At 32.8% G+C, this 24,131-nt stretch overlaps 1 protein-coding gene across 1 annotated transcript in view; it reads left to right on the top strand.

Annotated features, from left to right (window-relative positions):
- LOC129226613 (dipeptidyl peptidase 3-like) overlaps positions 1-24,131 on the top strand; it is a 93,552-nt gene that overhangs the window by 18,253 nt on the left and 51,168 nt on the right. The window contains exon 9 of the mRNA XM_054861242.1: positions 7,134-7,255. Within this exon, the coding sequence (XP_054717217.1) occupies positions 7,134-7,255 (122 nt within the window). The remainder of the gene's footprint in view (positions 1-7,133; positions 7,256-24,131) is intronic.

The raw sequence follows: 24,131 nt of genomic DNA, 5'->3' as shown, positions 1-24,131 counted from the left end.
TAAGACTTTTCTCAAATGTCTCTGAGTTAAAAAATCAAATTTCTTCAGGGATCTTTTGGTGGTTTGTTTTGCTTTCAGTGGAGTAATACTAAACATAGTCTTAAGATGTTGTGCTCTGTGCATTCTTTTAATTTCTTGTAGATTAATAAAATACTTTTCTTACCTGTGAATGCTTTTATCAGCCTAAATGTCATGAATTACTTCCAGTGTTCCTTCAAATAAATAAACAAATAAAAGTGAGTGTTGAAAATTTAGAAAAAGGAAAAAGAAAAAAAAATATGAGGTACCTCGAGCTTGTCATTGCTTAGTTTACAGTATGTTTATTTCTTTACAAATTTGCTGTTAAAAATGCTATCAATTTTGCTGAAAATTCGGCAACCATTTAAAATTTTAGTTTATTATTATATTGTCAGACTCAGATGTGATTACACGATTTTGCTAAGGAGGGGGCAATTTTAGTGTCAGATTGTCGCCCCCTCCCCTCAGGCAGATCAAAGACTTTAGATTGTTGCTCTTCCTTCAAATTTATTAAATTTAGTTCTACAAAAAGGAAAAAAAAAAAACAAAAGTAAAGTGGATTTAAGAAATATAAAAGTTTTACAATGAATAATTCTTTGTGTACAATTTTTGCTTTAATTAAAAGGGAAGGTACCAAAAGTTACAAGCATCCAAAACTCAATTTTAGCCTGTCAGATGACGGAATGAGGAGGGAGAATCAGAGAATTTTTCGAAACTGAAATTATTAAAAATTTAATTTTAGACACCTTTTGAAGCGTTAGAAGAAATTAACATTGAGGTTGAATCCCGATTTTCATTTTTTTTTTTCAAAATTGAAGTCAGATTACTATTGTCTTTAGTATATTTAGCGGCTTGGAGTTTCTTCCTGAAATTTTTCGAACCTGAAGTGTTAGAAATTCAATTTTAGGCTACTATTTTGATGTCCGTTTTGACATTAACGGACCCTCCAGAAAAATATAACAGAGAAAGTGATGACAAAATTCCAAGCTATCTTTACTGAACTCACATGAATATGTGAACATCATTGGTCATTTCTCTCATGGCTCCTTCTGCTTCTCCACTTATTCAAAGCAATCTTTATATGAATATTTAAGTACTAGGGTAGGCAAAATAGAGTCAGCAGCTCTGTGTAAAGGGGTCTAACTTTCTTTGTTCAAGTACTGAACAAATTTCTAAAATGTTTCTTAATTATGTTTTAATGTATTTTATCAATATATTTTTTTCTCAATTTTTTTGCTATTGTTTCGAGTCCATATAGCCTGAAGCAGTAGTGGGTGTCTTCAGCACCCCTTATGCTTTGCGGAGGGGGGGGGGGGTGGACAGTTGCCCTTGTTACCCTTCCCCTATATCTGCACCTGGTCTGATTAAAGTTTTAAGAATTGATACGACAATCTTAGTGACTTTTAACAGCCTAGTTTTCCATAAAAGTTTTAAAAAGGAAAAGAAAGCATGAAAGCTTAAGGCATAAAATATTGCAGGGAAAAAAAGAGATCAAAAATATATAAAATTGAATAAATACTGTAAAACAAAACAAAACAAAAAAAAATAAATAAAATAAAATAAAAGGTAGGATTTTGTGATGAAGAAAATGTTTGTCTTTCTTATCATCAGATTTTTTTATTGTTTTCTTTTTTCCTTTTCTAATGAGAGAAACGTACTTTGTTGTTACAAGAAATGGTAAAAAGATATGTTTGACTCTCATGCTTGAAAGCTAATGTTGGTATATGGAAAAGAAGGCTTGTTTAGTTCTCGATGGAACTTCTTTTTTTAATTTTTATATAATGCATGTATGTCTAGTTTTAAGAAATCCTTTTTGCAGACAGTGGCAGATCCAGACGATCCTGTTGGGAGGGGTAATTGGGTAATGCATTTAGGGAGGTGGGGAGACTAATGAAGAAGGAAAGGGAACCAATGAAAATAAAATTTAAAAGAAGTTTAAGAACTGAAGCATGTTTTCTTTTTTTCGAATAATGTGTATCGTTCAAAGAGTTTGACTGAAAGTTATAAATGTTTCGAGTACCACACAACACACGCAAGAATAAAAAGTTGAAAAAAAAAGTTTTTACTAATATTCTGGATATATTATCTAAACTAAACCTTTCAACTTTTGATTCGTTTGAGGACTCGTGAAGTTTTTTCAGCAGCTATTCAGGTCCTCAATTGTACTTTATTCCTTATAAAAGAAAGGCTGCAAAATTAAGACGGCATCTCTTTTTACCGGTTTTGTACCGAACATAATCAAATACTAAAATTGCATTTGTAAATAAAATTTGAAGATACAGTAAAACCTCTCAATAAGGGACACGAGGGGACCGGAAATTTCGTCCCTTAAATAGAGGTGTCCCTTCTTCGAAGGTATGTAAAATGATGCTTGCAATATATTAAGTCAGTATAATTTTGTACTGTATTAGTATTTAAGATAAAATGCTAAAAAGGAATTATACATAATGAAAATCAAAAGTAATTAAATTTCAGATGTTATTCTTTTAATAAATAAAATATAATTAAAAAAAAGCAGTGGTATAGTTTTGTTACATATATCGTCTTCTCCTAGCAAGAGTAAAACATCTAATCCCACAAATAACAGTAAAATATCCTACTGTTGCTCTGAGGCGACGATATGAATTATTTTGAAGTAATTCCATGACTGAACATGAATGTGCATGAACTTGTTCAATTTCATGCAATTTAAAATTTAATATGATATAATTTCAATCATTGTTCACATTTCAAGTTTTTTACACAAAGCTATTCATGGGCCGTTGATTATCTTTCGACTGTGAGCCTACTTGAAAAAAATACTAAGAGGAGAAAACATGCATGCAAATTTTAGCAAGAATTTCACAATACATCATATTTGTAAACGTTTGTGTCAAACTTTCATTAGTTGAATTTTAGATTCTAAAATTCCAGTAAATTCAATTCTTTGTATGATACATTTATACATTAATTGTTGTTAAGTTTTCTCTGTAACTCTCCCTTAAATAGAGTGTCCCTTATTCAGAGACAAATACATGGAGGTCCCAATTTAAAGGGACTGTGACCAGAAAAAATGTCCCTTAAATGGAGGTCTCTTATTTGGAGGTGTCCCTTACAGGAGGTACTGCTGTAGTTATCGATTTGTTTGTTGATTGAGTTGTTTAATAGTTTGATATTCACACATAAGTAGGAGTGTTTGCAGGCTCTCCCCCAAAAATTTTTGTTCGGAATGCATTTTTAAACTACTTGGTATTTAATAAGAGTAAGGGAGGTTTGGATGTTCCTTTCCGGAAATTTTTTGAAATTTAAGGGTATATTTTCGAAAGCACAATTGTTTAGCTATCGCAATCTACTTAGCTATCTTTGTTTTCTTGAAGGAAAAGGATGAGATTTAGGAATTCTCTCCAGTCGTTTTATGATATTAGAGCTTCAAGAATGCAATTTTAGATGTCTTTAGTAATGCTTAAAGCCAGGGGGTCCTAAAAACAATTGTAGACCTTCTTTGATGACACAGCAGAAGGCATGGGGTTCTGAACTTTTCCCAAGAAACTTTTCAAAGTGGAAGTTCCTAAAATGCTGTTTTAGACGATCTTTGAAAGATGGCAAAAAAAAAGGACATGGGGCTCTCCTCTCCTGAAATTTTTCGAAATTCAAGTCTCAAAAACACAGTTGTCCACCATCTTTTATGACATAGGGAGAAGGAATGTTGTTTGGAACTTTCCATTGGAATTTGTTCGAAATTGGACCCTTGAAATGCGATGGTTAGCCATCTTAGGTATCCTTAAGGGAAGGGATGGAGTCGGGAGCTATCCCTCAACTTTTCAATATTGAAACTTCAAAAACATAATGTTAGTGAGTCTTCATTGCTTGATGTTAGGGGAAGGATTCGAGATTGAGGTCTCTCCCCCAGAATTTTTTCAGAATTGAAATTTTAAAATCTTTAGTTAAAGGTCCTCATTAATGACATTTTCGAAAAAGTTTTCGATTCCGGCATTTTTTTTTGAAATTGGAGATCCAAAATTCAAAATTTTTGATGATCATCGATGACATTGGAGAGAGGGAATTGAGGGATTCTCCCCTGGAAAATTTTTCGAATTAAAGTCATAAAAATACAGTTATAGGCGATTTTTTTTTGTGATGTGTAGGTGAGGGGGGAGGGGAGAGTTTGGTGACCTTTTCCAGGAAATTTTTTGAATTTGCAAACCTTTTGCAGGGTTTGTACGCTCCTTATAAACTCCTGCTTTTTAAGCAAAGAAAATAAGGGCCCTTAAAACTCCTGAATTTTGCTATTATCTCCTTACAAACTCCTTATTTTTTACTTTACATGACCTTAAAGATATACTTCTATCGCCTGAGCGATTACATTATACCGAATTTTTGCTGAAATTCTACTATTTTTTCGTCTGCTAATACCGCAAATCCGATTTTTGGTCAGACTATTTTCTTCCTCACATCCAAATTTTTTTTTCCAAATTTCTGACGATTATGTGGATAATTATTATAACATATTTTAGACTTGTTAAAGCACCATTCTAAAGTTTTTTTTGCTTTAATAAATTCTTTTATTTACCGTTTTTAGACTTTTGATGCTTTCATTTTGATTAAAGCAATCTCTTTGCATCCTATATGAAAACCGAATTTCTCTGACTTTTGATGCTTATTATGCTTTTTTGGAGGGCAAATAAATGAAATCTTTTTTCATTCCTATAAAAATCACAAAGTTAAAATTTTCAAGCCAAATTCTGTGCGCTCTATGAGAGTAAAAAAGTTGAAATCTAAATTGCTGGTTTAATTTGATTTTTCCTTCAATTATGTTGATTGTTATTAATAATACATTTATTGTAGAGCTTGAAAATGCATTTCTAAAATAATTTACTTAAATTCTTTTATGTGGAGTTCTTTATACTCTTAATGCGTTCACTTTAAAAATGGCAATCTCTTTGCATCCGCCATGTGTATAAGATTTTTTGCATTTATGATGCTTACTTTGCCTTGTGAAGAGGCAAAAAAATTAAGTTCATTTGTATTTTCATTAAAATCATTAAATTGAGAAGTTTTTAACAAAATCCATGCTCTTGTGTATGTTGAATATCAGAAAGTTAAGTACGGAATCGCTGGCTGAAATTAATTTTTGTTTCTACTTCTTTAAGTGTTTTAATACATACGTAACATCTGTAGTTGGCAAAGTTTGATTTTTTGGAAGAAAAAAAAGAAAAAAAAGATTGAACTTTTTTTAAAATTTAAATCTTTTTTTTTTTTTAATTTGTAGATATTTATTACTTAACATGAATAAACATATAAAAGTGCAATTTAATTGCTAAACAGTGGTACCACTATTTCCTAGAATTATAATTTTCATACTTTATAGAAAAAAATTCCTTAAATTAGTCAGTTTTCTATGTTTATCAGTGTAGAGTCACACAAAAGTTTTGAAATGGTCTACAAAATTTTGATGATTAAAATAATTTGTACATTTTTTTCAAAAGGATCCCTAATGTTTTAATTGAATTTTCTGTATTTCAATCTCGTATGAGTAACATTATGTTTCTATGCCAAAATCAAACACAAGCTTCCCTGAAAATTGTTTGTTGTGTTTGAAGTTTTTTTGGCCTGTACTACTTTCAGTTGGCTTATTAGAGTTCCCATTTTGGCAAATTTTTTATTTTTTAAAATCTTTTTTGGTTAGAAAATTGTTAGTACATGTTTTGTTTTTGAACAAATACTAATTTTCAATCAATATCGCTTATTTTTTACTCATTTTCAAAGTAAAACATATTTTAATGGTTACCCCCCTGCCCTCGCATTTGAATTTGGTTCTGAGACGGCTAAGTCTAAGAAGCGGTAAATGCATATTTTACTATAAATTTAGTATGTTTGTGCATTCAATGTATTGTATGAAAGCAAAAATAAATAATTTCTGAGTTGTACATATTTTTTCTAAAATACCTTTTAAAAAAAGGATCTTTAAATAAGAAACTAGTCCTTAAAAAATAAAATGAACTCCTTAAAAACTCCTTACTTTTCATTTCCAAAGTTGAGTATGAACCCTGTTTTTTTTTGGGGGGGGGGCGATAGCCCCAATCGCCCCCCTCCCCCGTGGATCCGCCTTTGTGTGCAGATTTCTTCTTGGGCTGAAGATTAAGCTTTATTTCAAATTGAGAAATGGGTAAAAAGTTTAGTTTTGATGAAATACAACCATAAAACTAAATGGATTTTGCAGTAGTTGTTTGGTTTGTGGAAACAATAAAAAAAATATTCTAAGGGGAGAAACCAGTTTATAAGGCAGAAATTTTAGTGTTTTTCGTGAATTTTTTCAACAGGGAAAATTGTTCAAACTTAATTTTGTTTGTTCAAACTTAAAAGATATTTTATTCATATTTTGAAGTACACTTTGTAATTTTTTCAAGTTCTTTCTGCCAGAAATAGAAGAGTTAGAAGCTGTTGTCCATGGGCAGTCGCCATCAGAACTTGTTGCTGGTGTGCATTCCTGAAGTCACAATTTTATCTGTAATCATGACATTTTTTTTAATTGTTAAGGTATTTTCTCATAATATGAACCTAGTTCTGGTTAAAAAAAAAAAAAAAAAAAAAAAATGCTTTTGAGCTGTTTGATCACATTTAAAAATCACATGTGATCAAAAATCACATTTTTCTACCATTTTTGTTCGCCTGTTTTGCATTAAAAAAGATTTTGAATGATAATATCATCCCAGAATTAGGTTCATACAGAGTATAATTGAATTAAAAATACTCACACAAAATTTCAGAACGATTGGCCTATAACACTTTCCGCTAGAATGCACAGCAGCTGAAAAAAAGTCGTTTCGAGAAAAATGAGATTAAAAAAAAACTGCTGTGTGAATATTTTCCAATCTTCAATTTTTTAAGTGCTCCTAGCATTGGGACTAAACATAACTTTAATTTAAATTTTGGCAACATATTCTTGAATATTTATGCTAACATTTTATTGCATTAAAAAAAATTGGATTTTTTGACCCGTCTAAACTGGTTTCTCCCTTAAAGCTATAAAAACATAGAAATCTTTCTCATAACATTTCTGTCTTTGTCAAAAAGTTTCAATTGTGTTCCTTTTAATTTATAACTATGATTGTATCTTTCACTTTTCTTTTTAATAGATTCTTCTGAAGAAAACAATTTGACAAGTACTCATACTTTAAATGGTCACAAATTTGTCATTTCGAGAGGTGACTATGCCAAGTTACTGGAACTTGTGAATGAGAACTTGATGCTTGCCAAGGTTAGATCAGTTCTTTTAAAGTTGACATTTTTCTTATTCATAGCAAATTGCTTTGTTCCAGAAGGAAAGGAACGTTCTATTACATTTCCTTTCAATTTAAAATTTTTGTTTGAAATATTAATTTGAATTTTTTCTGTTATGAAATGCCCCCCCTCCCCCCAAGCTGAACAGTCAATACTTTAATACAAGTAAAAGAATGGTATACAATAGGTATCACTAAAATTGAACATTAGAGATAAATGTGCCTGAAAATTAGGTTTAAAGGTATATCTCCGTCAACCCGGTAGCAGAAACTGCGAGACGTGCGTCGCAGATTTTTCAGCGGCCTGCAGACAATTTTACTAAAGAACAAAAAGAAGGAAAGAATAAATAAATGAAATTTAAAAAAAAAAAAATTACAACTTGGCATAGAATGTTTAGAGATCATTTTTTGACCGGAACGTCGATGGATGCTTTCAGCATGTCAGCTAGAAACATAGTCGCCATATTTGGTCATTCACAAGATCAAAGTAGATAAGATGCTTAAGTGCCTAAGTTTTCAAAAACGAAGCAGAATTGGATGTTTTATTTAACAGCAAACTAATGAAAATAACTAAAATGTGCAGCAAATCGTTTAATTTTTACTTTTTAAAGTTTTTTTTTTGAGAAATGAAAAGTTTTAGATTTAAAATTTCACCTTATCCTCATTCCTTTGGACGCAAAAGCGAAGCGCTAAAAACTTTTCAACTAAAGTGTAATCACATGAAGATTTTTATTTTTCAATTATTTTTTTGCAACAAATTCAAAAATTTAAATCTTAAGAGCCATTGTCTGTAAGGATCATGCAGGTTGTGATTGTTGACATTTTTAATTTTTCTTATTTTCACTTATGTTGTTCCTTATCATGAATGTAATGTTTGTGCAAAATATGAGCTTTGTCTGCCTTACCATTTTTAAGAAATTAAATTTTTAAATTTAGGGGAAGTGGCACATTTTTGCGTGTTTTTCAAATTTGCAGATTTTAAAGTTCTTGTTGCTTTAAGCGCCCTTATAATGCCATGGATTTTTAAATTCTATACTATTATATGGTCTTCTTAGATACTATTACAGCTGTCAAATCGGTGTCACTACGAGGGCGACGGCCACAAATTCCGTTTAAAAATGACCGAAAATGAATTTTTTTACTACATTCAATGCCGATTTTCTCAAAGCGCCTTCATGATGACACCAACGTTTTTACATAAATTCCTAGCTACACTTGCATACATCAAAAATATGTAATAAAATTGGTGTCACTATAAGGGCGCCAGAAGATACTGGAACTTTTATGTGATAAATTTCACGAAAATGCAAATGTTTAAAATCTAACTACTACTCTCGCCCTCATAGCAGAGATCTGAAACTAATTAAGTTTGATAACCAACATGTTCGTCTAACATATGAACTAAAAAAATCGGTGTCACTCCTACTACTTTCGGAAATATAATCATTTGAAATTAGTATGTTATGCAGTTATTTTAAAAAAGACTTTTCTAACTGGAATGGCTTTTTGCACGGTTTGTTTCAAACTTTAATATAAAATTATAGTGATGACACCAAAAATAATATGTTTCTAATGCTTTTTATGGAAAAGGCCTTATAAAAAGTATTAGAAACACAGTAAATCGATATAGGTACAGATGGACGTATTGTGTAATGTGCATTGTAAGCTAAAACAGTCGTACTAATATTCATATTTTTTCAACCATACTAATTTTTTATCTGTTATTTATGTTAAAAATGCAACTATTTATAACATAATGTCTTAAATAGTTATGAACATAGTGTATTATATAGCGAGCATTCAGAATCTGAAACATAATTTGAGGATGACATAGACTAAAACAAAGAACACATATAAAAAATCAAATCACCCAGATTCAGAAAGACGGTCATCTCTTGTTGATATCTGGTAATTTTGTAGCACTAAAGCTTGGGAAAACATGGTGTCCAGGAGAAGTAGTAGAAGTTGACCATTTGCTAATCTGAATACAACTAGCCCCTCATAGCAGAGATCTGAAACTAATTAAGCTTGATAATCAACATGTTTGTCTAACATTTGCACTAATAAAATTAGTGTCACTCCTACTACTTTTGGAAATATAATCATTCGAAGTTAGTATGTTGTGATGTATTTTTTTAATTTATTATTATTTTCTTTTTTATTTTATTCTGTTTATTTATGTATTTTGTTAATTTAATCTTATCACATCCAGACAGTATTTTTGACCATATTTATTTTTAATTTATTACAAAGAAGCAATGTTTAACATAAACAGCTTTGGGCAGTAAGAGCGTCTTTATCTTGAATAGAAAATGCTCGTTTTGATATAGGTACAGGTGGATCTATTGTGCATAATATGTTTAGATAATACTCGCCTTTTTTCCGGTCAAATAAATTTATTCTATTTCTTCTTGCCATGCATTTGACCTTTACTTACAAATGGTCAACTTCTACTATTTCTCCGGGATACCATGTTTTCCCGTGCTTTTATGCTACAAAATTACAAGATTTCAACAAGAGTTGACCGTCTTTCTGAAACTGGTTGATTTGATGTTTTCTGTTTTCTTTGTTTTATTTTACATCATGCTCAAATTATGTTTCAGATTCTGAATGCTCGCTATGTAAGACACTATGTTCATAACTATTTAAGACATTGTTATAAATAGTTGCATTTTTAATATAAATAACAGATAAAAAATTAGTATGATTAAAAAAAATATGAATATTACTACGACTACTTTAGCCTATAATTCACATTACACAATACGTCCATCTGTACCTATATCGATTTACTGTGTTTCTAATGCTTTTTATAAAGCTTTTTTTTATAAAAAGCATTAGAAACATATTATTTTAGGTGTCACTACTGTAATTTTATATTAAAGTTTAAAACAAACCGTGCAAAAAGCAATTCGAATTAGAAAAGTCTTTCTTTAAATAACTCCATAACATACTAATTTCGAATGATTATATTTCCGAAAGTAATAGGAGTGACACCGATTTTTTTAGTTCATATGTTAGACGAACATGTTGGTTATCAAACTTAATTAGTTTCAGATCTCTGCTATGAGGGCGAGAGTGGTAGTTGGATTTTAAACATTTGCATTTTTGTGAAACTTATCACATAAAAGTTCCAATATCTTCTGGCGCCCTTATAGTGACACCAATTTTATTACAAATTTTTGATGTATGCAAGTGTAGCTAGGAATTTATGTAAAAAGGTTGGTGTCATCATGAAGGTGCTTTGAGAAAATTGGCATTGAATGTGGTAAAAAAATTCCTTTTCGGTCATTTTTAAACGGAGTTTGTGGCCGTCCCCCTTGTAGTGACACCGATTTGACAGCTGTAATAGTATCTAAGAAGACCATATAATAGTATGGAATTTAAAAATCCATGTCATTATAGGGACGCTTAAAGCAACAAGAACTTTAAAATCTGCAAATTTGAAAAACACACAAAAATGTGCCACGCCCCCTAAATTAAAAAATTTAATTTCTCAAAAACGGTACGGCAGACAAAGCTCATATTTGGCACAAACATTACATTCATGATAAGGAACAACATATGTAAAAATAAAAAAAATTAAAAATGTCAACAATAACAAATGCCGTAAACTGCCTGATTCTTAAAGACAATGGCTCTTAATTTCGGCATAGCCGCCATGTTTGGTCATTCCCAAGATGTTGGTACACAAGACTTGGTAAGTGCCTACGTTTTCATAAACATAACTGGATGTTTTTTGCAATGCAAACTGTTTAAAATTATGCAAAATGTGCCATTTTTTCGGATAATTCTTAATTATTGTCTTTAAAAATGCAAAATTTTATCTTCAGAATGTTATCTTATCTTCATTGCTTTAGAGGCTAATGTGCTAAAAATTGACTATTTCATCTAAGTTGTAGTTTTTTAAGGATTTTGAATTTTTTCCTACTTTTATGTTACAAATTCAAAAATCTATTTAGAATCATGCATTTTTCGCGTTGACGCCATGTTTGGTCATTTGCAAGATGGAAATAGTCGAGACTATTACTTTCCTAAGTTTCCAAAAACAGAATTTGATGTTTACCTCAATACAAACTATTGAAGATTCCATATAATGTACAGTAAATCATGTTTCTTTTTAAATGATTTTCATAAAAAATGTGAATTATTACCTGCATACTTGTATTTGCTTTGGAAGCTTTGCTACAAACTGAAACATTCATCTAAAATGCAGTTTCCTGCCAACTTCTCATTCACTAATTTATTTATTAATTCATTTTCTGAAAAAAAAAATTCAAAAACCTATTTTAACTTAAATTTTCCACATTTAAATAAATATGTATTGAATAATTGCTTTTCATAGTGCGCAGAGTTCTATTTATTTTTTATGATAGTTGTGAAAACTGTCCCCTTTCCCTTTTTTTATACTTTAAAACGCGGCGACAGTGGTGGCCACTAAGTTTTTCAGGTCTAGTGGCCACTGGCCAGTTGGAAAATTTCTGAGTCTTGACCTTTGCTTGTGTATTTTATTAAAACTTAAAATAATTAAAACTGATGATAATGCTGCAGATTATTTTCAACTGCCCGAAATAGTGTCGCAGACTGGTTAGAAAGTTTCTGCTACTGGGTCCGTCAAAATAAATGGATGCTGTTAAAATTATACTGTGCCTAAGGTTGATCTTGTGTGGAGGGAGAAGGACGAAGAGCTCTGACTGTATATGTATAATATTCTTTTTTAAAGCATACTAGAAAATCGCCCGTTAAGGTATGACGGGTAAAAATTGCTTCTACATTTGAACAAAGCCATTGCCTGTTTGGTGATATTTTGGTAGTTGAAATTGTAACCCTAACTCCAGTAGGTAGTGTTCATTGTTGACCATTTTTTCGTTTCTTCATTCCCCTGAAATGACAGTCTTATCAGTAAAACAGTTAAGTTACTGGATCGAGTTCAGCCTTGTCACAATAAAGCCTTTCCCTGCATGTTAAATATTACCAAAATAAACATATTATCAAAATATCATGCGGTGGCGCGAGTTTCATTGTTGAAACACGCGGGTTACTCAATCATCGACTATTATTTATATGAAGATGGTATTCTTCTTTATAAACAAATCACTTGTCTTTCCTGTAATTTTTAGCAAATTATGCTTTAACAGCTAATAATGCTGCAGCAACGTTAATCATATCATTCTAATTTTTAGTCTTAATGTTCCAAATAAATTCACAATAATTCCATCAAGAGAATATTTTATGACCAATTAAAACTTTTCCCCCTTCTTTTGTTCCTTATACTTTATTGGTTTGTGTTACTTCAGTTTGATAACATTGCACCGTTTCATGAATAAATTATGAGGAAAAACGTGGTGGAGAAGGTTACTTTAAAATTGTGGGGAAAAGAGAAACCACCAACTTCACAAATGCACCCTATCAAAAGATGAAGAATTAAATTATTGGCCGATCGCATTTAAGTGTTACCGCAACAACTCCAGGATGTCTCAATGTTTTATATGGTGCCAACAAGGAAAGAATTAACAAAAAAGGACTTACCCCAATGCTGTCAAAGCAAAAAAATAATAATACAATTCACACAAATTGGCAGGATCACATAACTTTTATTCTCGATCTTTTACACCCATGGGTCCGGGATCTCCCGCAAACGGATTTGATATTCACATTAAAAAATATGGCAGTTGGATTGTAGTAAAATCCATTACAGAAGGGAAAAATTTAAGTAAACAAATGGTCCAGTCTGTTGAAGATGATAATTTTACCAAATGCAGCCCAATGACAACTTGAGGAATCGGCAGGAGTCGATTGTTGCACTGGGGGATCGATAAAAAGGTAAGGTAAGACGAATTTTTGCACCATTTTTCTCGTTGTGCTACTTTTCGATCGTCGAAAATAGTGAAGATGGAGCTGGAACGCACCGCCACTCACCCATCTTCATGTCATAATAGAAAGCCAGATGGTGATGTTCAAAAATGAAAAAAAACGCGATATCAGGGAGTGGGACCCATTCGGATCGGACATTGAAGAACAAATCATCATTCTTTTTTTGCGTATGTGCCGGGATACGTAGAATTAGGAAGATAAGGTAGACACTGCAATTTTTTTTGTTTTTTTGCACTTTCTGAATTAAATATTAACAACTTAATGGACAAATTTTACATCATTGGAGCCCAACACGGCTTCCTCACATGGAAATGATTGCATTCCCCGCATTTGCGCTCTAAAGGCATATGGAGTGGGATTTGTTATCCCCTCCATATTTTTCACTTCGGCACTTTCTAGTCCACGCATTGCAGCTCCCGAAACAAACGTCTATCACATCTCCAAATTAACAACCCACTACCCTCGAAATTCTTGAACCATCTAAAGCAAACCCCACGCGGTTGGGTGAAAACAAAATATTCATGCGCGGCGTCACTTAGCGCAGCCAATTTGAATGCAGGATAACGACAACACGGAACTGTGACCACGCCTACAGCTAATGAGCGAAAAGACTGGAGACAGCACATTGTGGGAAGAAGGAAGCAAAACATGGCCGCCAAAAACTCGGAAATGACGCCATTACATTACAAAAAATCTGAAAATGCAAATAGAAAAAAAACATGAATTAATGGAAATATGTGTGATTACTATATCACAATAAGAAATGTATTTTGCACCAATTAAGGTACATAAAATGCTCTTGTATCATGTACAAAAAGTCTTTTTTTTTTTTTTTTGAACTTTTCTTTCTCTTACTAGAAAATCACAGGTCAAGGTATGACAAGTAAAAATTGCTTCTACATTTGAACAAAGCAATTCCCTGTTTGGTGATATTTTGATAGTTGAAATTGTAATCCTAACTCTAGTATATTAACCCTAAATTAAAGTAGATAGAATTAATTGTTGACTACTTTTTAAATTTTTTCAGTCTCTTAAAATGAGTCTTTTCTGTAAAACAGTTAAGTTACCAATCCAGTTTAGCCTTGTAAAAATAAGGCATTTCCCTGCATGTCAAACATTGGCAGAAAATATCAAATTGTCCTACTATGACGCAAGTTTAATTGTTGGTGACGTCAGCGTTACTCTATTCAGTGAATTGACTATTATAAAGACTAGAAAGTTGCTCGTTAAGGTATGATGGGTGAAAATTGCTTCTACTCTTCTACATCTGAACGAAGCAATTGCCTGTTTGGTGATAGTTTGATAGTTGAAATTTTACCCCTAACACCAGTGGATTAACCCTAAACTCCAGTAGATAGCATTAATGGTTTTCCTTTCTTCATTCTCCTGAAATGACACACTCTTACAAGTAAAAGAGTTAAGTTATTGGATCGAGTTCAGCCTTGTCACAATAAAGCCTTTCCCTGCATGTTAAACATTACCAAATATATTATCAAATTATCATGCTGTGGCCATAGATCTTTAAAAGGGATAGATAGGCCTTTCCCTCCTACAGCGCAGCGTATTTCGCCCGGAGAAAGTGGGGTCATCATGATTCTTCCGAGAATCACATGATCAAGGGACATCGTGTCTCCCTGTTCTCAGGCAGCAGTGATATAACAATGCGAAGCTTCATTAAAAGTCTAGGATTGTCTGAAGCTTTTCATTATACTTATGTGAGAAATCTCTATATGTGTTAATCTGAGATTTTCTAGCGAAAGAAGGTTTGATGAATGCTATGCTAGTGCCAATTTTATTAAAAAATAAAGACCTAGTGGACTTTCTGAGTAACAGAAATTTTTCTTTCTGCTAAAGGCAAAAAAAGTCCCCTGCAGAGACTAAATTAAGAATATTTTAAGCAATTTATTGTAGATGCCGAGCATTATATTAAATCACTAAAAACAAAGCGATAGAAAATAAGTTATAGTATGACCGCAAAAAACTGTTTTTAGGTTTCCTAATTTCTATGAAAAGTGTACTGGGAACATATGAAAAGTATGTAGATGCCCAAATTCCAGTTCTGAACTGCGTAATGACTTATAAGCTTACTCGGGATCACCTTGAAACTTTTTTCAGTGCGATCAGGTTGTGAGGGGGGATTCAACAATAATCGTCAAACAATTTCGAAGTGCAAAAAAAAAAGATTATTCATTCATACGGAAATTGTCCAGATCTTCAAATTGCGCTGATTTTGACAACCTTCAAATGCTAAGATTAAATTTGAAGCATAACAAAAATGCTTTGAAAGAAAGCCTTTTCTTCCGATTCCTTTGACGACGATTTGGAAAATTCAGAAATCATCTCAATTAACATGACCCAGTATATTAATGATGTTTCTGACTACGCTGGATTTTTTGTCCGGCAAGTGCACTCACTCTGTTGTGAACTGCGACGACTGCAACGCAGTCTTAACGACAACAAACCAAAAAATAGGCCTAATAAAATTTAAGAATTTCGGGACACATTCAAGTATGATAACTTATTGCAAGATTGCAACCATTGAAATATATATATTTGTGAAGAACAACTGAGTAAGAATGTGAAAAAGTTTTGGGAGTAAAACACAAAAATATGTTACTCATGAGACCACAAGAGTTATGAGAAAAATTTCGAATTCCGTTTTTCTAAGTTTAAATAAGCATATGTTGGGAACAGAAGCAGCAGATTTTCTCGTTAACAAGTTTATAAAATTAATCGTTACTAAATATTTAAGCGTTAGAATGTATCACGCAATCAATTCAAGCAATGAAAATAATTCACAAAGACCAATAAGTAGGAAAGTAACAAAATTAATATTGTTAAGGGACAATAATCACTAGTTTTCTTCACCCTCGAGTTTAAATTATCAAAATTATCATATTCTGTAGGACAAAAAAAAAAAAAAAAAGAAAAATTGGGGAGGGGGCGGAAGTCAAATGACCATTCATGTAGTTTATAATTGCAAATGAACTTATTTTCTGAGTACTCTAAAAAAAAAAAAACCCCCACTGAAGTTGCTTAAAAATCAGGAACAAACCAAAGTTATTTGTTTGGCTAATATAGTGTTGGTGCGAAACGCATGCAAATATTAGAATAGTATTTAATTGAGTTAATTGATATTCGATGCTATTTACATTTGTATTTCTAATTGGTTTATGGTTTTAGATAGGTTTTTATGTTAAACTGTTGCACTGGCTTCAAAAGTTGTGCGAAAAAGCACGCATTGACACTATTTATCTGTATTTGAAAAATTTGATTGAAATAAAAGAAAATTTATAAGGTCAATTTTTGAAGACGTCTATTTCTACTCAGTATTTAAAGCACTTGAAAAAAAAAGGTGAAATAGCTTGTGCGCCTGCTTCAAAAGTTATGATGGGAAAATATCTAATGGACCATTCCATGAAAAAGCTGTCATTTTGTCCCGCATTTCATTTAAAAGTAATAACTTAAAAAGGTAACAAAGAACATTTTTTGCAAAAGTTCAACAAATACATTTGGGATTTCTCAATGAAAAAAAAAGTTACCTTTTTTAATTATTACTTTTCGTGAAAAATATGAGGTGTTACGTGAGGGACAGAGGTGTTACGTGAGGGACCCTTTTTCTTTAATAATGGGTTAAATGCTTTAATTTAACCCATGCTTAACCCATGGGGTTTAACCCATGCTTAAAGCATTTAACCCATGGGTTAAATGCTTTAATTTCCCTTAATTGTGCAAATGATCACGGCGCAAAGTGATTCTCTTCGATAAGGGAAGCAGTTTCTTGTGAGGGGTGTCCCTTGATCACGTGATGTCCAACGGAGGATGTTGACGCGCGCTCTGAGGAGAAAAGTGGGGAGAAGGCACATCTATTCTATTTTAAGATCTATGGCTGTGGCGCGAGTTTCATTGTTGATACATGTGGGTTACTCGGTTACTCGATCATTGCCACTTATTTATTTGAGGATATTTACAAGTCCCATATGAGGTCTAATATATTTTTCAGTAGTTTAAGAAATCTATTTTGTTTACAACTAATTTAAGAGCATGCATATAGTATGTAAAGGGGAAAGAATATAAAAGTATCTACTTACCTGAAAAAGAAAAATGTCAAGCAGTTCAATTATTAATCCCTTCCCCCCAGACAAATAGTATCAATTGTCCCTCATAATAAGATGCATAAGATGTTGGTAACCGTGTTTCTATTTGAGGTTGATTTTTGTTGTCATTTTAAGGCCTTATATGTGTTTTACATAAATGAATGGTATCACTGAGAAAAAGTAATTTTGAAACAAAATATTGGTATTTGCATTTGAGGCTTGGATTAAATACCGTAAAACATGTTATACTTTAATTACAACATCATTAATCACTTTCAGTATTCATTTAAAGAAAATATAGGTGGGCAATGAAAAGAGAAATAAATATGTTGCAAACAATATCAGAAGCTAAAATTCAAAGGAGTAGGCTTTTTAATTGAAGGTGTGATAGCTAAAGTGATATAAAAGTGATTTTGTATATATGTGTCATCCAGGAGCGGAGTGGCTGGCTTTGGCCCAGTTGGCAAAAGAATATTTTGGCCCACTTCTGTAAATTAATCGAGTAAAGACATTAAACTACCCCTAGTTCCTATTTTTCTTTAAGTTCCTAAATCAAGATTTAAAGTTCTAAAATAGAAAATTGTGAAACGTAAAATATAGCTAACACTGACACATTTTTTATGTGCCTTGAACGGATACTTATGGTTATAAGCATGAAAAGGCACTTTTTTAGGCTTCTATACTGACAACATAGGAAGGACACGAGGAAAGAGATGAGGAACCAGGTAAATCCCCTCGGAAATTTTTTGAAATTGATTGTTCTATATAGGCCTAAGAAAAGAATCTGGACACAGGGTTCTAGTGTCTTCCCTTCCAAGCGACATTTTCAATGTTTATGTCAAAAAACACAATTTTACAATTTTCGGTAGCGTTAAAGGAGAGGGAAAACAAGGAGTTCCCCCCAAATTTTGTTTTCTTAACATTTTTTTTTTCAAAATTGAAATTCATTTTAGTCTAGCTTTGTTTACAATAGAATGTCGGGGGTTCTTCCCAGAAATTCTCCGAAATAGGAAGTTTTAGAAGTGCAATTTTAGGCTACCCTTAGTAAAATTAATGGAACAGCATAGGGAGCTCTCTACAAAAACGTTTATAGTTTGAACTATTAAAAAACGCAAAACTAACTTTGATCACGTTTGAAAGAATAGGAGGGTCAGTGATCTCATTTGGAAGCATTTAAAAACTGAAGTATACTTATTTTACCCAATTTTAAACTACATTTCATTACTATAGGGAATCTGGCGACTCTTCTTCGAAATTTTCCGACATTGAAATTTTAAAAATATAATCTTATAATATGTTTGGAAACATTGAAAGGAAAAGAGAAAGGTTCCCCCAAGGTTTTTTAGAAGAGCACCGTGCCCATCCGCTTTTAAGCTAACCTTCGACCCCTGTCCTTGAAACGTCATTTTTTCATTTCAATCATTTATCCACAAGAATCTGATTAGAATATATCTGAATGTTTTTTGCATTACCTCTAAAACTAAACATCAAAAAGCTTTTCAATATTTGAAAAATAATTGCTATCGAAAACACTTGAACTATGTATGTACTTAGTACACCAAAAAGTAAAAGCCTTTTTTATTGAACAAAACTTCTCTACCCTTTTATCTGAAAGCGCACTGCCCCTTTTTTGGTCTGGAGGAATCACTAGTTCTCTCTGGGCATTTTTTTCTGAAACTGAAATCAATTTTTGGCTCTAGTGCAAATTAAAGGGTTACGAAACTCTCCCATGAAAATTTCAATAAGTGAAACTCTAAGCTGTTTTTAGTGACTTTAAGGGAATGCCTAAGGTTCGGAGACATTGGGAATTTTTCAATATTTAAGGGGATCCGGGAAACAAAATGTGTCAAATTTTGCATTTTTTTTTTTTAATCATTTAAAAATCTTCTCCGTCTTTTTCTGCTTAAAAGGTCGTTTGAATCTTATTTCTATCTTAATTAAAACGAAAGATATAATTATTTTTGTTGAATTCTTTTAACTAATATTGTATTTAATTTTAAAACTTGAAACGCGTTTTTCTCCATGATGCAATTTTTCCCGATTTTTCGCATTCAAACTCTTATAAGTCAAGAACTGATAAAGATAAGTAATGAAATTTGGAGCATATCTTTTTTAAACAGTTTACTTTGATTTTTATGCAGTGAATTTGAAAAAAATCATTACTTCAAAAAAATATGATTTTTTTAAAAAATCTTTATGAATTTTTCGAAATTTTTCAATTATTTTCTATTTTTATTGAATTAATGCTTTTTAAATCGTCGAATAAAAATTAAAACTTAGATATTTGTGCATAGTTTATTGAAAAAAATTTTAAAATTTACCAAGAATATTTTGAGTTTTAGCAAATTAAAGCAACCCCATTTTTTTAGACAGCAATAATTAAATTTAAATATTTTTTTATATATATTTATGTTATGATTTTGCGAATCAAACTGATGGTGAATCAGTGCAAAAAATTTCAAAACTCTAAATTGTTTAATACCACTTTTTTTTCAAAATGTGTCCCAGACCACCTTAAATCTGTAATACACAATTTCCTTCTTGGACCTTGATGCAAAAACCAAGAATCAGGTAAGTCCAGACTCACTCATTTTTGGTAAGACCAATAAATAACATTAGTGTCCGATCGAAAGTCTAATATCTTTCCCACATTATTTACTACAAAGCAGAGGTCTAATTTTACATTTGTGACCCGTTGTTGCACCATCGGAAAAACCAATTCTCCGCACGCAAAAATGAATTTTTAAAAAAAGGAAAAGTTTAGACTTGACTCGTTCCTGCATCAAAATCCTCAATTGTAGACTTAATACTATTGTGACTTTAGGACCACAAAGGGACCTTATACCGGAAATACCATAGGGACCCAGGGCTGCCAACTGCTCCGCATTTTGCAGAGTTGCTGCACAAAAATGGCGAAACTCCACGGCTCCGCAAAGAAATTCTTTTGCTCCGCATTTCCCTGCCAAAGTTTTCCAGCTTAAATTTTGCTATTTCATCATAACAAACATGTAAATATGGGAAATTAAAGATGCTTCTACTCAAAGATTGAAATTGTGTATAAAGCTGTTTTATTAATTTAGAAATAATTATTTTCATACTAGTGCTTAAAATAATTATTAAAGCTCTAAAAAAACATCTGATTAGTGGTTTTAGTTAATTTTATTGATTTTTTATACAAAATTCCGAACTGCTCCGCAAAATTTTAAATTGCTCCTTAAAATCAGCACAGATGCTACTCAAATTGTTTCTCCAAGGTTGGCAACCCTGGGACCCCGTTATGTCTAAGTGTGGCCCTGATTACAACTAATGTTGCTCAAGAAAAAAAAAATGAAAGAAAAATAAAATCTTGTGTTCCCCCCCCCCCTCCCCCGGAACTCAGACCTAAATCTGCCTATGTTTAGGAACTTGCCCTTCGAAGTTGATATTTTTTCCTGTTTCGGATTCAGTTTATCGTAGTCCAGACTTGCTTTCCCGATGCGATTCTGAGATGAAAATACTCGTACAGTGATAAATTACATTAGACTAATATAATCGGTTGACAACTGACAGCATTTAGTTGAATCTGCCGCAACCAGTGAATACCAGGCCAGGGGCGTGTACAGAAATTTTTGAGGCCCGTCACGAATGCTTTTACGGGCCCCCCTCCATTTTGTTTACCACTACGTCCCTACTGTATATTTCATTCCTCATTAAAAAAATCTCGGGCCCCCTTCAGACTCGAAAACGGGCCAACAAATGTTCCTACTCCCCCCAACCTTGTGCATGCCGCTGCTCATGTATCAACACCTCAAAGCATGGCCCACACATTTATAGCAGGGCCACGGCCACTTTGTCTAGTGGTGCAGGTCAATTGTTGTTAATAGACGTACGTACTAATATAAGATTTTGAAAGCTCTTTTTTGGTCCCGATCTCTTTTTCAGGCCGCGTCGGACCCTAATTTCTCTGGCCCCCTCCCGTTACCTCAATGTGAGAGCCATGGACCCCAGAGCTCTAAAAACTAGAGAGAAAGTTGACAAAGAGAGGAAAGCATTCGCACTTCGCACAGGGCTTCGGCTATTTACTTTGGCCCCTGCTAAGGATGGGAGAGAAAAAAACCATCTTCCAAACACTTTTTTCCCATAGAGTGAACAAATTTCATTTTTTCTTCTATTATTACGCTTTAAAAAATGTTAGATGTGAATTAAATGTATTAAGTTCAATAAAAAATTGCTTAAAGTGGCCCACTCGGCGGTTGGCCTAGTCGAAGATCCCCGACTCGCCGACCTGGCCAGTCCGCCCCTGGTGTCATCCATATAGGGTCATTTCATATCACCTGGATCAGTTTCTGACCTGGTAACTAAATTTGATCGAGTTTTGGATCCTTAATGTTGTAAGATAGATCACCATATAGTAAGTCAAATCACAAATGAGGTAGGGAGAAGTAAAGGGATGCAAGTGGCAAAATTAAAAATTTGATAACCAGTACACAAATGGCAGGTGAACCCCTCCTCTGTCTTTGGGGCAAGAAATGGTTCTAGTAGCCCTGGTAGGTGCTGCTGTACAGCATGATTTAGAAGAAAAATTCAATGAAAGCCTACTTTGGGCGTAATCTTAACAGTTGAATCCCGACTTACGCGAGGGATGGGTTCCAAGACCCCTCGCGTAAGTCGAAATTTCGCGTTGCAGCGAAGGCTATGTGAAAAAACTTTTATAAGTATACCCAATTATTTTAAACACTTGCAAACACCACCTAAAACTGTTAAAAATCACTTCTCAACTATACATTACTGTTTCTTACATAAAAAACTGAATTTTTATTAGTATTTAAAAAAAAACGTTTTATTCAACCCAAAATACTACTACAATGCACAAAATCAATGATTGATGCGAAAGAAAGATATAAAACAAACCAGTACGGTACATACAGTATGTAGTAAAAAAACAAATCCGCTATATACTTGTAATGTATAGTAGATCCATTAATGATATTTGTAACTTAAATGAAGAGGATGATGATTTATGCTGCGTGATTATTCTTATATATTTTTAAATAAACAATACAGTTGCTTCACTAGTTTTTTTTTCCACCTGTGGTAACACCCCTCTTCCTGGTTTCTTACATTCACAATACAAGAGCAGCTTACATTTTCATAATTTTTGCATTTTCTTTGGATATTACGCGGTGAACTTTTACAAAATTCCTTTTCTCGACTTTTAATTGTACATATGGAAGATTCACTCATAATTGTCGTGCCACCTCCAACGCATTTTATAGTTGTTCATGCTCATAACCGTTAGCTTTTCTTCAGTTGTCAGAAACTTTCTTTTTCTTTCATCTTCACAAACTTTAGATGCAACAGCGCTTTTAGGTGACATTATTTTCAACAGGGTTCACATTTTGAATGAAAAAAATAAATGGAAAATGAGGAGTATTTGTATAAGCGCTGTTTAGATTTCTTTCTGAAAATTTTCGCATTTCAGGCGAGGAATTCGCGTTACATCTAAAATTCTTTACTGGGGAAAAAATCCCGTTATAACCATTTCGCGTAAGTTGGATTGCATTGTAGCGGAAGTCGACTGTATGCACGTTTTACTCAAAACTTGAAAGTGCTCACTTACATCCCTTTGCTTCTCACTGCCTCCAATGTAGTGATATAGTCCACCCTCATTTTGGGCTATAAAATATGTGCTGAACTCGCAAAACCAGCAGCTACGTTTCTGAAGAATTCAAATAAAAACACTAACTTAGGTTTTGTTCTTTAAAAACAATATTTTGTGCATACGCACCACAACAGCAACAACATTTGCCTTTAGATATCCCACTACAATATCCCAAAGCAGCATATCAAGATTTTGCCCAGTTTGACTTTTATAATGTTTCCCCCTTTTATTTGAGTGCCCCTGAAAATAGTTATCCCAACAAAACATAAATGTGAAAAAGAAGCCAAGTTTGGTTGAAATAAGGTGCGGGAAAGACGGTGTCAACGACAAAAAAAGTTCAGATCTAAACAGTTACCAAGTTCCATAGCAGTTCCTCATAGAAGTTGGATTTTCCCATGTCCTTCAATTCATTTCGAAAACAATTTTTTACTTGCTTTGCTAATGGATTTTAAACTTGCGGCAAGTTTTAGTCATCACTATTTTTTTTTCCAAACTTGCCAAGTTTTAAATCCAATATCAAAGAAAGTAAAAAATTGTTTTCTAAATAAATTGAAGAACATGGGAAAATCCAACTTCTATGAGGAACTGCTATGGAACTTGGTAACTGTTTAGATCTGAACTTTTTTTGTCGTTGACACCGTCTTTCCCGCACCTCATTTCAACCGAACTTGGCTTCTTTTTCACATTTATGTTTTGTTAGGATATCATTACTTTTTGAAAAGTTAAATCAAAGGTTATGTTCTAATTTAGACAGTTATAAATGCAAAAGCGTATATTACAAATATATGACTTCCTATTTTATCCCAGCTGTTACAGTGCACTGGTTTGCGGTTTCTTTTTATTAGAAGTTATGAGGATATTTTGTTAACTGGGGACATGGCGCAATCGCCAATTTTGGGCAATAATCATCTGTTTTCCCATTGATCAGCAAAGCCTACATACATTAGCAGTGGCGCCGACTCCATGGGACCTGAGGGGGCCCGAGCCCCCTCAAAAATATTTTTGAGGGGCAGAGCCCCCCCCCCCCCCCAGTAAATCAAGAAAATTATTACTAACTCATAAATTTATCTTTTATTTTCCTTGTTTAAAGATAGTTTACCTTGTAAAATACATTCAGTAATGAGTTAAAACAAATAATTATTATGGTAGTAAGCAGGTTAACCGAAAACGAGTGCTGTGAATAATGATGGTGTTACGGTGCTGCAAGCACACTAAGAATTTGTCCCAGTGCGCGAACTTACG

This window comes from Uloborus diversus, chromosome 7, assembly GCF_026930045.1.
Source record: "Uloborus diversus isolate 005 chromosome 7, Udiv.v.3.1, whole genome shotgun sequence".
In the NCBI taxonomy this organism is placed as follows: domain Eukaryota; kingdom Metazoa; phylum Arthropoda; class Arachnida; order Araneae; family Uloboridae; genus Uloborus; species Uloborus diversus.
This window is presented reverse-complemented; position numbering and strand designations above follow the sequence as displayed.